General features: G+C 43.2%; 1 protein-coding gene across 1 annotated transcript in view; it reads left to right on the plus strand.

Annotated features, from left to right (window-relative positions):
* CACNA1H (calcium voltage-gated channel subunit alpha1 H) overlaps positions 1-16,359 on the plus strand; it is a 135,441-nt gene that overhangs the window by 87,301 nt on the left and 31,781 nt on the right. The window contains exons 13-23 of the mRNA XM_075285187.1: positions 922-1,012; positions 1,540-1,748; positions 1,961-2,395; positions 3,299-3,399; positions 4,487-4,610; positions 5,185-5,253; positions 5,330-5,514; positions 8,967-9,093; positions 10,479-10,604; positions 11,224-11,313; positions 11,841-12,054. Coding sequence (XP_075141288.1) covers positions 922-1,012; positions 1,540-1,748; positions 1,961-2,395; positions 3,299-3,399; positions 4,487-4,610; positions 5,185-5,253; positions 5,330-5,514; positions 8,967-9,093; positions 10,479-10,604; positions 11,224-11,313; positions 11,841-12,054 — 1,771 coding nt within the window. The remainder of the gene's footprint in view (positions 1-921; positions 1,013-1,539; positions 1,749-1,960; positions 2,396-3,298; positions 3,400-4,486; positions 4,611-5,184; positions 5,254-5,329; positions 5,515-8,966; positions 9,094-10,478; positions 10,605-11,223; positions 11,314-11,840; positions 12,055-16,359) is intronic.

Consider the following 16,359-nt stretch of genomic DNA (forward strand, 5'->3'; position numbering starts at 1 on the left):
GCGAGAGACAAGGAGACACTACTATCTGTGACTATGTCATTTATAGCGAGAGACAAGGAGGCACTACTATCTGTGTCTGTCATTTATAGGAAGGCAGTACTGTCCATGTCTATGTCATTTACAGGGAGAGACAAGCAGGCAGTACTATCTGTATCTTTGTCATTTACAGGGAGAGGCAGAAAACAGTATAGTTTGTGTCTATATCATCTAACAAGGAGAGGCAGAAAAATAGTCCTGTCTGTGTCTATATTGTGGAAACACATGCACATTGAGAAGTAGGGAGGCAGCACTATCTGTGCCTACATCATTCACATAGAAAGACAGGGAAGTACTACTACAAGGAGAGACATGTATACAATAATAATTGTGTCTAGATAATTTACTGGAACAAACAGAGAAAAAGGACTGCCTGTGTCTACAACACCTACAGAGAAAAACAAGGAGGCAGTACTAGCTGTACCTACTTCATTTACAGTGTAAGACATTTAGGCAGTACAGTCTATGGCCACATTTACAAGGAGAAACAAGGAGACAGTACTATCTGTTCCTAAATAACTGAAAAGCATATGAGTATATAACTATATCTGTATTGAAGCCAGTCTCAACAGATGATAGGATAGCAGGTGACCTCCATATCAGCTTATTCTACATATATACAGGGTATGTACCCCCCCACAGATTTATAAGATCCATAAGCCACAGATAAGCGAGTGGCGGACTTATCACCGACACTCTACACAGTTAATCCCAGAATCAGCAGGACTGTGTAAAACAGATTAGAGACGTTTCATCCATCAGGTAGAGATAAAAGTGCAGAACTTGCAGACGCAGCAGAAGTGAGATCTGTGTTGTTCTTGTCAGATGTCAGACGAGTCCATCTATTATATGATCCCATCACTCATCCTTATATCTGTACACCAGGGGGATGCCACAAGGTCAGAAACCGACGAGGACAAAATCTCCACCAATTTCGATGAAGATTTGGAAAAGCTGAAGGATTTGCGGGCTACAGGTGACAACATTAATGTACTAGGTTCCTGGATTAAGAAAAATGCATGGGCTGCAGTACCAAAAACGAGGATTCAGATTTGGGTTATCTAGTTCTAAAATTTTGTAGTAGAAAGGGGTGAGATACAATGAAAATAGTGGTACTTGCCGCCCCCTGTCCTCCATTCTGGGGCATTGGGTCCTCTGTTCCATTCCGTGGCTGGGCTGGAAGTCAAGTGGCTCAGGTGACCTCTGTGGCTAATCATTGGTCTAAAGGGTCACTCACTTCCGGCCCAGCCAGTACGGGCATGGAATGGGATCCCAACTCTGGGATGGAGGATCAAGGCTAGGTGAGTATCCCTTATTATTTTATTGTAACCCACCCCAGCCCCTCTGTGTTTGCCTGGGAAACCCCCAAGAGTCCTATAACAGATGTTCCCATTCACTGACAGCAGGTATCGATCGTGAGACATTCATTATATGATTTTTGTGCTTTATGACATCAGGACCAGAAGGTCACTTTAACCAATCTTTACCCCTCTGTCCTCTCAGAGATGAAGATGTATTCACTTGCAGTGACCCCGAATGGACACCTGGATCCTCGCTGTGCAATGCCCCCTCCCATCATAATGCGCACAGCCGCCACACCCATGCCCACTCCAAAGAGCTCTCCTTGCATGGACTCCGTACACACCTTTGTGGATTCGAGAAGGGGAAGCAATGTGTCCATGGATCCATCGGTCTGTGATCAGAAATCTCTGGTGGGTTTCCATTCTTATTGCCTGAGACTCCTACCCACGGTAGTATAAGTCGCCACAAGTCATAAGTAATATCACTTTTGGGAATTTTTTTTAGATGTTTTCGGATAAGATAGCAATGAATAATGGAGTTGTGTCCATGTGATAGCTAACTGGATGAAGGATTTGCCAAATCTATGTCAATTTATTTTTGTTAATTGTATTCCTCCCCTCAGGCCAGTGTCCGGAGCTCCCCATGTGCACCTTGGGGCACCTACAGCAACTGGGGGAGTCGCCGCTCCAGCTGGAACAGCCTAGGTCGGGCACCAAGTATCAAGAAGAGGAGCCAAACTGGAGAAAGGGAGTCACTACTTTCCGGGGAGGGCAAGGGCAGCACCGATGAAGATTCTGATGACTGCAAGTCCAGCTCGGTGGGCAGGATATCCCTCCATCGCCGGGCAGGATCTCTAGACACACGGGGGTCTTTGGACATTCCAGAACTCCTCCAGGTGCCCACCTTACGACACTCACTTAGTGTCAGCCCTTTGGCCATGGTGCCTGCAGACTACCAAGACTGCAACGGAAAAATGGTGCACGTGCCCAGTGACCTGTTTGTGAGAGTGGACAAGCACAAAGAAGACCCGGTGGACTATGAGGACGACCTCGAAGATGTGAGTCTTTAAATGTCACCTTCTAGGTTAGGGCAGGGTGTATTCTGGTCGCCTGTACCGAGGAGTCGCTCCATGCAGCTCTCATTCAGAGGAATGTATCCATATCTGAGCTCAGCATTCTTAATTACTTCTTCGTTAATGGTTCGTCTGGGAAGGGGAAGATGTGGAGTAATATACATTCATTGTTTTAATCCTTCCATAGTGTGCTTACCGCTGCAGTAACTAATTAATACTCATTGAATCTTCTCTTACAGGAAATACAGCGCAATTATGTTCTATTCGCCGGTTACATCACATTCCGCTAATTAATCACCACGTTATAATAACCAGAACTGAGATTTTTAATTCCATCTCCATTTACCCTTCCGTTTCACAGTCTTATACCCGGTCTTAAGATTAAAAATTTCCGCTTGTTGTTTTGTTGTGGTATGCTGGCCCGGCTGGCAATCTTGTTGTGGTCGAAAGACCTAGATGACAGACTCTAGATGTGGAGCTTGTAGATTATGGCTATAGCTCTAGACCTCCTTTAGCCCTTTGGTCAGCTCTTGTGCTGGGCTACTATATTCATTTTATGTGTGTTGCACTGATGTACCTACTGGGTCCAAAAGCCAAAAAGGGGCCCGCAAGCCACCCTTAACACACTAAGGCTGGTTAGACTTCTTTGATCTCCTTTAATAGTCAACAGTCTGGACCCAGATAAAGAGGGAAAGGGAAATGTAAATACTTCCAAATGTATGGATAGAAGATGGCTGAGGGTCTTGAGGAGAAATGGTACGGGGGAGGGGGGGGCTCAAGTTGAGCTTTTGCCCCAGGGACCATGAGCCTTTAGTTAGACCCCCCCTGATGTGATGAGATGGAGAGCATTACCAGTGGACCTCATTGCCTCGTCTTCTATGTTTGCAGAGTTACTGTTTCCGTCTCCGCAAGATGTTAGAGCCTTACAAACCCAAGTGGTGCAAGACCCATGAAGATTGGTCACTTTACATGTTTGCTCCTCAAAACCAGTAAGAGTCATCTATAGAGTCCATAACTCAAGAATCACCTTCTAAACACCTTCTAAACCATCTCATGTCTTTCCATCATGATCATCAACCCTATTTGTCTCCAGCATCCACCTGCTAGACCATTGCGACATGTATAATGTCTATTATCCACATCTTAATGTATAAAACAAGCTCCCTTCCCCTTTACGAACACCAGCCACCCATCTCCATCTACTGTGTGCATGAAAACCCTCAAGTATCTCCAACCCAATGACCAGTTTGATCTTAGTTCCAACTATCAATTTGGAAATACCAACTACTGTATTATTGTCATTATTCTTATTACCATTATAATTAACATACTAAAAAAGACCATCCTTACCCTACTAGCAATACCATCCTGGCCATACCAGAAAGACCATCCTTGGATGGTGCTCCATGTGATACTTTTTTTGGGTGCCCTCCAACCATATGATAAATAGTCCAACAGTGTTGTCACTGACATATATTGCAAAAATAATACAGTGCCTTAGGCTGGAAATACTTGGATTTCTATTATATTATTTTCGACACCCACATACACAGGCTCAGTATGCATTGTGAATGGTGCGAGGGGAGTAAGCCGCTGCCAGTCTCCTGTGCCCCCTCCAGACTTCTCTGCCTGTGGCTTATGTCTGCTCAGAATAAAGGATTGAGCATGACGAAATCCAAAATGCCCCATCCATCTTTCCCTCTACATCTACCATTGGGGCATAGTCAGGACACCCCTATACATATTAGATGGTTGGCCGACAAAATCATTGGGTTAAGCCAACATTATTTTAATGCTCCAAATAACACCTCACTGACTTGGACTGTGCGACCCCCACCTACTAGGGAATATCTCTGTGGGAACATTTTTTTCAGTATCTCATTCACCTTGTATGTGTTTCGTCTATTCAGCACATTCATAACGTACACCTTATGGTTGAACCACCATGCACAATGCGACCCCATCTCTGTAAGTTCCCATCTATCAGCTTCATCATAGGCATCAGTTGTCACCATCACTTTCACCCCTCCAGTATATAATACAAAGCTTATATTGACATATTGTCTCTTTGGCTAGGTTTCGTATGATGTGCCAAAAGGTTATTGCCCACAAGATGTTTGACCATGTGGTGCTAGTCTTCATCTTCTTGAATTGCATCACTATTGCCTTAGAAAGACCAGATATCGACCAAAACAGCATGGTAAGATAACTACAATATAGACCCTGGCAGGGTCCGAATGGGGTTCCTTGGGCCCAACAGATAAAATGATTCCTCCAACAACCCCAAGGACCATAGTACCCTTTGAATGTAGGCGTCTTCTGCTCGACCATTATTGCTTTAGAGCCAGGACCCACCGAAGGATCCTCTGGTTTGACACTACACCTTGGTATCCTGGTGGGACGTGGTGTTGACTTGAGTTGGCCACGATTGAATCCGATGTCTCAATGGATCCTCCTTTTCTTTCTTTCCCTTTGTCCTGGAGGGTGAGAGAGGAGGTAGAGAGCAAGATACTGATGAATGCTGAGAAATTAGAAATCCGACTCGAGATTCGAGATATTAACTGTATCTGATGAGTAATGGTAATGAGCGGAATCACTGGAAATTGAGAGGAGAATCTCAGAAAATTGGTTTCATTATGCCCCTTCTCATCCTAGGTGGAATAATGAAATGTTAGATGATAAGATCTTCTGCTCTATTTAACAGAATTAGTTGGTGCCGAGTGCAGTAATTCTCATCTCATCACTTTCTTTGATACCTTGTTTTATTTACAAAGGAGCGAATATTCCTGAGCGTTTCCAATTACATCTTTACGGCGATCTTTGTTGTGGAGATGACCATTAAGGTAACGTAAAAGTCTTACTGACCATCCGTCTATGAGAAGGTTCTTGTGTCTTCTGACGACCATTTCTCTGTCTCAGGTGGTCGCCTTGGGTTTCGTCTCAGGAGAACACGCTTATCTTCAGAGTAGCTGGAACGTGCTGGATGGAGTCCTGGTGTTTGTGTCCATTATTGATATCATTGTGTCCTTGGCATCTGCTGGAGGAGCCAAAATCTTGGGGATCCTGAGGGTGTTGAGGCTTCTGCGGACTCTACGACCATTGAGGTACAGGTTTATAAACTAGCAAGTCATCTACTCCCCAAAAGGGGATCGTACCCAAGTCTCCACTGCCAATAGATAGGGACTCCACCATCCTCACTGCCCAGGCTGGTTCCATCTAAGTATCTGTGTCATATTTACCTATGTATGTCCCTTACAACAGCAATTATGTCCTAATCACCAATTTTATAGATGGTGCTCTTGGATCCCAATTTTTTGGATCTCCTGATGGTTGTTCGCCAATCTTATCCAGGTGATCAAAGGTGGAGACCTGCATGTAGTTCTCTCATTGAAGAGTCACTGCCATGACTGTCATCTACCTGACCAGTGTGTTAGAGGCACATTATTGCACCCACATTATGGCTGTGGGATCCCTATGATGCTGTCAGTTCAAGGTAGATGCTAGAATGGCGTGGGTAAAATCAGATGGTGCCTAGCATGCTTTGGATCCAGTAGGTAGCGCTGTAACTCTTAATATGATTCACCACCTGCTGTATCCGCGTCAAACCAGGAGGGTTAGGGTTGCATACAGGGGAGACGTAGTTAGTCTCTACTTCAAAAATTCAACACCTGAAAATGCAGAGGCAGCGCCACCTACTGGATCCATGATTTAAACCACTCCATTTTACTCTCAACCATCAGTTCAGATCATTTGACCCATGCTAGGGCTGAGACACTCAGCTGTAATATGGGAGCAAAAATGCACCCCTAGTATTCCCATATTAAACTGTCATAAATCAGTGTAGAGAGGCATAGATATGTGTGGCTCTTATATTAAGTAATTTGGTATGGGTCACCATCACATTTCTGTCCAGGGGTCTCTACCACAGACATTCCCTGCATCTGCTCAACTTTTCCTAAAGAATTTGTCTTCGGGATAAGATTACGAAAGAGGTTTCAAGGCAAAGATAAGAGACTCTTCCAGGTAGAGACTTGCCTTCGGCCTATACAACAGCTCAGGACCTCATGGCCTAAAGAGGGTTTTATATCTCAGGCCTGAGTACCCAATAGATCTTAGGGGTAGAGAGGTGTTTCCCAGATATCACCATTTACATCATCCAGTCCCGGCTTCTATTACCATTAAGTATTCCTAGACACATAGGATAGGAGTAAGGTACCGGTCGAGGTCTCCGTACTGCTGCAGTTCATCCCACCCGCCTGGAGACACGACGCTGCTTTTCTGTATTTGATCCAATCCACGCCCTAATCAGATGTTGCACAGTCTTTTTACTTTCTTGGCACGGGTTCTCCTCCTCTAATAGGATCTTTCAGCCCAGCGCTGTATTTTGACATGAATGAATATAATTTTATTGTCAAGGGCAGAATGTGCTTGCCAGCAAGAATCTCTCGGTATTCCATTAATGTAATTTGTAAGTAGGAATGGCAGTATTTTTCCAGGCTTTCACATACGCCATCCAGATCTACCATTATAAAATATACGTGCCGCTAATTCTTCCAGGAACAGATAAATCATGTCTGAAGGGGGCGCAGCGAGGGTCAGGTGGCAGATAATTGGCATAACCCCCTCAGCAATCATGACTGTACTAACTAGAAGAGCCCGAGGAGCAGATTTTAAGTATTTGGACTTATTTTAGGTTATTAGAAGTTCTTCATTCATATATATATAGGTTTTACAATTTATTCTGGTTGCCCTTGGAAAAAAACAGCAGTTTAGCACCACTTGTTGTCAGACATGTGACATCCAGGAACGGAGCGTGCTGATCTTGTTGGGAGTAGTGGACTGAGTTGTACGTAAGGGAAGAACAGGGTCCTCCAACTAGAGATGGGCGAGCCTTTACAGATTTATTGAATTTCAGATTTGTTTCGGGACAAATTTGTTTGTCACAAGCCAGCAGTGATATTATTGTACCCTGGAGTATACTAAGTGGAGGTGTCGAGAGTCATACTCGCTTTCTTCCACCCCTCTTGGTTATCTTCGCAGCATCCAGCACTCCCTCTCGGTCCTGTTATACGCCCCAGGAGACCATTGAGGTCTGTGATCACTCAGGGCACGATGACATCATGATGCTTTAACCTAAGTGTTATGATGTTGAGGTGCCCCATGTAATCACAGAAGACACCCCATGAATGACAAACTCCCAAAGTTGTGGGTTTGGATCGAAAAGGGCCACCAGTGATCAGCTGTGAAATGTATGAAAACTAAAATGTAGTTCCTCTGCAGCGCCACCACAGGAGAAATTAGGAATTACAAACTACCTATAGTAATCAATGGGTTGTTTATGGTCTGGGGATAATGTCACTCCCTAAGAAGAGACCACCTTCTCAGGCGTATGGAGTCTTACAAAAAGCCATTTCAGCTCCACGGCGGGGATTATGGGAAAAATATGCAAGTCTGTTTCCCAAGATGTAAATAGGGAAACAGTGCCTCTGTTTGCTGCCCTCTAGGGGTAGTTCCCTTGAACATCATGCCCGACTTTCCAACAAGCCTTTACTGCTATGATGCGGGATTTTGCCAAGTCAGTATCCCAGCTGTGGACAGCGCTGTTTTGATCTAGTTGGACTCTTCAGCACAGCGTAGGGAAAACTGACTTGGCAGAGGTGAGAGACTTCTAGATCAGGTTCTGGGGATAATGTCACTCCCTAAGGAGAGACCACCTTCTTAGGCATATGGAGTCTTCCATAAAGCCATTTCAGCTCTAGTAATACTGGACAAGACAGGTCCTTCAGAGCAAGGGACAGTCTTAGAAACTACTAAGAGATGAAGATGCAGAAGGGGTGACCTCATCTAATAAGTGAGAATCCCCTAATAGAGTGTATAATAAAGCATTTTCAAAACTGGACAATCCCTTTAAGCCTTGTTCTTACTAAATAAACTTTTGGAGAAAACTTATTCTCATTGAAAATGGTAAAATACTGAACCGTGTATATGTAGAGCTTATATCACCCGTGGGAACCTATATGACCATTAGGAAGAGTCTGATCATCTCCAAGGAGCTATGAGATGGGGTTAATAATAGCAGTTCTTTTCCGTCTCCTTATTTCAGCAGGTTAGGACTTGCATTTTCCCCTGTCATCTGTAGTTTTAGTAGACGCTGTGAGCAGTGAGCTAGAATAATTTGGCAAAAAGCAAAAGCCCTGGAATTGTTTGGTGACCTCTCAGTTCCCGGGAGAGAGACTGAGACTCAGGGACTCGTTACAGTGTTTGTTCACAAACAGATTCCTCAAGTCCACAGAGGCCGACAGTTCAAGACAGATACGCACATCGCTGGTGGATGGAAATAGCATGCAGGACTCTATGGGTAGACATTACGAGACCAGGCATAAACAGTCAACAGCGGAGAAAGCAAAATGTACATTAGTGCACTCAACACAAAATATAAAAAAATCATAAAACATATCTCACACATCCTCCTAGTCAGATAAAGTGAAGATCTGTTTTGGGGGTTCCATTTTGGAAGTTTTGTTCTGACCTCCTCCTCTTTGTATCCTTACCTCAGGGTCATCAGCAGAGCACCAGGACTGAAACTAGTGGTGGAGACATTAATTTCTTCTCTTCGACCCATTGGAAATATTGTCCTTATCTGCTGCGCTTTTTTCATCATTTTTGGGATTCTGGGAGTTCAGGTATGTGACTGAGTGATCATCTTCATTGTAGTAAAATTTTTCATTTTATGACTTTGTCTTCTATTTTTGGACATATGGATGTCCCTTGGAAAGAATTAGTAACCACAAACCAGCATACGTTGTTAGGAGTCCAGCTATGGAATACCATATTATACAAAAATCTGCTTTTCTAGTTAAGTTCAAATTCACCACCCAAACCAGTTGACACCAAGATATGCCAAAACCTACTAATAATGTCTGCCAAAAAACCACTTTATTAAATTTGTACAAGCCATACCAAGGTCCTTACTACACGAGCCAAAGCTATATCTACCTACTACATGCCAAAGTTCACAAATACTTAGTTAGATCCATGTAAGTCAAGGGCCACCAAAACTGTCTCAATTTGCTGTCTACTTCCCAAGATCAATCCAATCTATACCATCCCTTATCATGCTTTAGAAGGTTTTCTTAAGTTGATGTTGGTACGGTTGTACCAACATCAACTAGAGATCTAACGACCAAGCGATATCTACATCCAACTATACCAAACTAATATCTATCAAACCTAGTTCCAACCAAGCCAAACCTGGATCCAGGTATACCAAATTAAGATCCTGCAAACCTAGTTCTGACAAATCCATAACTAGATCCAGCTATACCACACTAATTCCCACCAAACCTAGCTCCAACCAAACCATACCTAGACCCGGATATACAATATTAAGATCCTGCAAACCTAGTTCCGACAAAAATATACCTAGATCCAGGTATACCCAATTAAGATCCATCACACCTAGTTCCAACCAAACCATACCTAGATCCAGCTACGCCAAACTAAGATCCATCATACCTAGTTCCAACCAATCCATACCTAGATCCAGCTATACCAAACTAAGATCCATCAAACCTAGTTCCAACCAAACCATACCTAGATCCAGCTATACCAAACTAAGATCCATCAAACCTAGTTTGGTATACTTGGATCTAGGTATGGTTTTGTCGGAACTAGGTTTGATGGATCTTAGTTTGGTGCAGCTGGATCTAGGTATGGTTTTGTCGGAACTAGGTTTGATGGATCTTAGTTTGGTATACTTGGATTTAGGTATGATTTTGTCGCAACTAAGATTCATCAAACCTAGTTCCGACAAAACCATACCTAGATCCAGCTACACCAAACTAAGATCCATCAAACCTAGTTACAACCAAATCATACTACCCAATCCTAGGACCACTCTATGCCAAACACTCCAAATTTACTGCAACCATTTCAAGATCAATATCAAAGCCTACTCCAACCATACCTAGATCCAACAAAATAAAACTAAATTCCACTTTACTCTATGGCCAGTCCTCTCTCTTCCCGGTAGATGGTTCGTGATTGATTCTGATTTTCTTGATTCTAGCTTTTCAAAGGCAAATTCTATTCCTGCGAGGGTCCAGATGTCCGCAATGTCACCAACAGATCCGAATGCATAGGGCCACGCAATAAGTGGGTGAGGCGCAAATACAACTTCGATAACCTCGGCCAGGTAAGTGAAGAATCTGCTGTTCCCAGTTTGGTTATGAGTCAGTCAATAACCTTTTTCGGTCAGGTATGGAGCCCATTGCACTAAACTGCTTTATATCCAGTATGGTAACTTGTTTCCAGGCTTGGATTATTACTGGGAAACAAACCAGAGCTTCACTGAAGCATGCAGCATAATGTTATTGGTTTCTAGTCGATGAGCAGGCCGCAGTCACTTGAATATTATTTGTCCATATGGCTATGCTGCAGTAGTATACACAATGAAATGTAAGAACTGACCTGGAAATATGAAGAGAAACTCATTTTGACAACATTTGTTACAAGGTTGAGAGACATGGCTTTCTCTTGAGTTACATTTCATCTCCATCTCTATTCACATCTAAAGCTAAATGAAGAGTTTGATGGTTTCCTCTTCTTTGGTTTGGGAATTAGTTTCATTCACTCCAGTGACTGGAAAACACTTCCCACCGTAGATACCAATTAGACATCATTTTTTCCATCAGGCTTGACCAGAGACATTTGAAGGTTCTCCACCATTGGCAATGTCCATAACAGAACAGATCCTATAAGGGTTTTTTGGGTACCTAATCGTTAATTTCTTGTTTTCTCTTTTTTCTCTTAAGGCCCTCATGTCACTTTTTGTTCTGTCGTCCAAAGACGGATGGGTGAACATCATGTACGATGGACTTGATGCAGTGGCCACTGATGTACAGGTAAATACGGCAATGAACACACTGAGTTAGTTAGATGTTTTTATAGGGTTGTACCCCTACTTGGATATTAGAAATCCCCCAGACCTGAAGAAGAGCTTCTTACCTTTGGTCTTCTGAATTTATCAAGCCATGAAGGTCTTTGGTGACCTCATATTCTAATCATTTACTGTATAACTGACAAAGTCTACTATTAGGTCTACTGTTACGTCTACATCCATTCTATGTATGGAATAGCACACTAATACTTGACTTCTGGGTTTCTCTGAATTTATTATGGCCAGCAGTTTTCTCAAGCGTCCTGGCTGATGTAATTCACCATATATAACCTCTGAGATCTGATCATCACTGGTAAGTCTCTAGGCTTATAGGTTGGACTTGATGGATCTGTGTCTTCATCCAACCTCCTCTACTATATTACTATGAAAGAAAGGTGGACAAGATGTTATGCCAGATTTCTCGTGCTAGTCTATGTCGATGATCTTAGCAAGGGCATAACAAGTAACGGCCATATTTCCATTACCTTGCAGCCAATCCGGAACCACAACCCATGGATGCTACTGTACTTCATCTCGTTCCTCCTCATTGTCAGCTTCTTTGTGCTCAACATGTTCGTGGGCGTGGTGGTGGAGAACTTTCACAAGTGCCGCCAGCACCAGGAAGCTGAGGAAGCCCGTCGTAGAGAGGAGAAACGGCAGCGCCGCCTGGAGAAAAAGCGCAGGAGTAAGGCGTTGTATATGTCTGGTCGGTAGACTGTTTACCAAAGAATCTTTCTGAGCCCTGCCTGCCGCCGTAGTCCAACTAGAGCTTAAGCTACGTAGAGAAATTCGTAGTGCGGACGACCCAAAGAAAACTTTTTGAGATGGAAACAGGATGCATCCCGAGTAGTCAGTTATTGAGGGGGACCGGGTGACCTGCAGGAATTTGGTGTCATGCAGCAAAAAGTTACTGTTTCTAGGGAGAGAGCGTAGGACTATGGTAAAACATTGCAGACATCCTCTAGGACTTTAGATCAACTAATCCAAAGATTAATATTAATTTTGTCCATTATCGCTTTGTTATCTTAGAACTTTTTTTTACACATTTAGATATATTAATGGTAATGGAGAAGTGATGGATAAATCCCAAGTATATGCAAATATATTATCCAATATTAGTATATCGTATCAGTGAGGGTCTGGGAGTTGGGACCACAACTGATGTCCCGAATAAGAGAACGGCAACGCATAGGTTATAATTAGAGTCCTGATATCTTTCCATGACTACCATGGAGTTTGTTGGAGAGGAGCAGCCCTGTGCTGGAAACCACTTATTTAGGACATTGTTGAAGGTTTGACCTCCTGGACCCCCATCATGCGATTTCTTGAGAGACTGACATGTTAGATGACCGTACTACCTAACATGTAGAGGTGTATCTAAAGTTACCAGATCTATACAGACATACAAGTCCAAATAATTTTGAGTCACCATAGATATTGGGGCAACATCTAATGCCTGTGGCCACCTCCAGTCCATATGTGTGTGTCTGTATATGGATCTCGTAACCCTAGGTGGTCCATATCACTATGGCGCAGCGGTGATGTATCCCATATGCTTAAGCCCTTTACCTAAGCTTATACGCAATAAACCCAATGCAAGTCCTCTCAAGCGCCATAATCTCTTGCATTGCTGCTTTACTAAACTTAACTTTGCACCCTGTGCCCATTTTGAGCCCCTGCATGTATCTCCTACTTGACCAGACCTTTGGCTGACCTTGAATGATGCAGAAAGACACCCGTATTGAGCTCTGCTAGACAAAGGAGGTTGTGGCCTACAAGCTAGTGCGTCACTCATGGCCTTTGATGACTGACACTCACTCTGCCGCCTTTTCCTCTCAAACCTTCGTAGACGCAACTAGAACGTAGAATGTTAGTGCATGACCCTGCATGGAAAACCCAGGCTGCATGTGGAACGTAGGCCGAGCAGAGAAAGCAATGCACTGACTTTAACATGTTACATGTATGGTATCCCATAATTCTTATTCTTATGGTGGCAATACACCTTAGATGTTGGATGACAACTATTTCTACCGACTTCCCCATATTCATGCTCACTCAGCTTGGAACGTGCACATGGTCTCAACGGGGAGGAGGGCGCAAGCCGCTGTCACACAACTCTTTCAGCGGAATACTTTCCCTGAGAATGGAGGATTGGACATATTGCAACTTAACACATCCAATCCTTCTTTCCCACAAGTCGGTAAACAACCATACGCACAGGATAGTCGACCAGTCCCACTGATAATGGCAGCTTTGGCAGATAGGTGCATACAGGTGAGGGTTAATAATTGGGTGCAAACTGAGAGTCATCAGTGACATCACAATGCCAGGGTGATGATGTCAATGAATATGGGACAATCTACTTCTCAACCGAAGGTCATCAAAGTCATTTAGTAGACACGTTAACTGGGTCCTTCTGAACTTTTGCTGTAGACAGACACATGTCAATCACCCTACTGTTCATCGCTTTAAAACTCTATTAATAAGGGGCTAAAAAGCATGTCTGATGTTAATAAGACTGGATTTGTAGCAAAACTTATCACATAATGATGATCAAACTGAAAATCGAAAAATCTTTGGTGGTTGGAAGAGCTCAATATTGTCCCAGCTGCCATGTATAGCCCAACAAATATTGGATAGAGAATCTAACCATGTTGGGAACCATTTATCATAGGTGAAGTCCTACACAGAAGATAGGTTGGGATGCTCACTAATGTCCGGTGCAAAAATACTAGGCATCACGCAGGATTCCTGTATTACTAGATCGACCAAATGCAAAAAATCCCCACCCCTCAGTTCTGGTTGTAAAGAAGGCTACGTCAGAGAAATCCTTTAAAAGGGTTGTCCAAGACTACATATTGATGTCCTAGCCTTAGGATAGTTGTCAGTATGAGATCGGTGGTGGTCTGACACCTGGTGCTCCAACCAATCGAAATCGGAGGAGTTGCAATGTTATTAAAGGGCTTGTACATGATTAGAAAAACATGGCGGCTTTTGTTAAGAACCGGAACCACACTGAGCCATTAGAGTGTGTGTGGTATTGCAGATTAACTCTGTTGAAGTCAATGGCACAAAGCTGTAGTACCAGACATAGCCTATGACCAGATGTGGCACTGTTTCTGGAAGAAAGCAGTTGTTGATTGCCTACAAGTCACTAGGTATGACTCCTGCTTATGTATAACTCAGGTACGGGGAGGAATGGGTGGACATATATTCTGATTACCCCCCAAAACCATGCTGCGATTGTCAATCTCTACTGACGCATACAACGTAATGCATGGCCTGTTAGCGTTAAAATAACCTACCCAGCGTGCTTAGCTGCCATTACCATGAGGGATTTCAGAACGAGGCGTTAATATCTAAATACAATAGCGCTTGTATATGTAATTTAAGGTCACTTCTCCGGCGGTCTCCCGGGGTTTGCCCATCGAGAGGAGCTCCGCAGTGTGATCCTATCTGGGTGATTGTCTTTGGAATGTGTTTATTGCAGAGAAAGTTGAAATGTAATGAGATAGGACTGGCACGACTGCACAAGACAACGCTGCAGGACATCCTTCAAATAACAAATCCAAAAAAAAAAGTCCATCAGGGTAAAAAAAAAAACAAAACAATTGTGAGAAATTATCCTAAATATGTTGAAGGGCTCCCTAGACAAGCAGCCGCATTACATTCAGTGCAGGGTGACTGCCTCCAAGCAAGGGCAGGACGACAGTCTCCAACTGGCGGAGGGAATAGGAGACTTGATTGGTTTTGATTTTAACCTTATGAATCTCCTTCTTCCACTTACAGACAATTTGCGTTCCGTCTTTAACCCCTTCATGTCCCGCAGGCTCACAAATCACTGCGGTCTACCGGAATAGATAGAGGGAAATACAGACGAGCTACAAAAGGAAGGCACAGTTTATGTAGTGAGGAGAAGATAAGGCCACCGGCAGCAAATTCTACTTGTTTCTTGGCTTCATGGACTGATTCCGTACAGCTCAAATTAGTTCATTGTCGTCCTAAGCACCGGCTCATAAACTTCTCTATAGTCTGTGGCTGCTGTATAGATATATCAAAGAGGTTCCCGAATACAATGTAAACAGCAAGTCATCCAAAGTAATACTAAAGGGATACAAGACTTCTAGCAGAGAAGACCTTTGTGCCCAGGGCTACATAGATGATTTGTATCAGACCCCCCCCCCCCCCCCCAGGATGAGTTGCACCTTTTTGACGTGAACCTAGTCAGTGACCTAAGATTATCGAAGCTTTGGACCTTCACTTCTAACCATTTGGTCTTCCAAGCTTTGAGTTTCTTGGTGGCTTTGGATCTTTTAAGCTTTGAGACTACTGAGCTTTGGACCTTCTTAACTCTAGGTCTTTAGAGCTTTAGATGTTTTAGGGGTTGGAACGTCTCAGCTTTGATTCCTTTGAAGGTTGAGGCTATGAGGCTATGGACCTTTGGATCTTCTTAGGGTTAGCATTTCTGAGCTTTGAATATTGCGAGATTTGGGTCTTTTTAGGGTTGGAACCTCTCAGCTTTGATTCTTTTGAAGGTTGAGTCTATGGACCTTTAGATCTCCTTAGGGTTGGAACTTCTGAGCTCTGACTCTTTTGAGGTTTAGTTCTTTTGGGTTTTAGATCTTTGTGTTTTTTGAGATTTCAATGTCTCGACATCTGGTTGTTCTAAACTTTGGTATTTTACAGCAATAAATCGTCTGATCATTAGACTTTTTAAGCTTTAGGTTCTATCCTACACGGAGTTTCATATATTGTACTGTTCAATGTCAGTTGTGACAGTAACACATTTACCAATACTGCATACCCACTAGATACCTAGGAATACCACATTTCTATGAGAGAAGACCTTTAAGGTCCAAGCTACATGGATGATTTGCGTCAGAAGCCACTTTATTGACGATAAACTAATCCATGACCTAAGATTTGCTGAAACTTTGGACTCTCATTTCTTTGTATCTTCTGACATTTGGGTCTCTCATGCTTTGGGTTCTTTGAGATTTGGTTTGTGGTG

The sequence above is a fragment of the Leptodactylus fuscus genome, chromosome 8, assembly GCF_031893055.1.
Source record: "Leptodactylus fuscus isolate aLepFus1 chromosome 8, aLepFus1.hap2, whole genome shotgun sequence".
NCBI classification, from domain to species: domain Eukaryota; kingdom Metazoa; phylum Chordata; class Amphibia; order Anura; family Leptodactylidae; genus Leptodactylus; species Leptodactylus fuscus.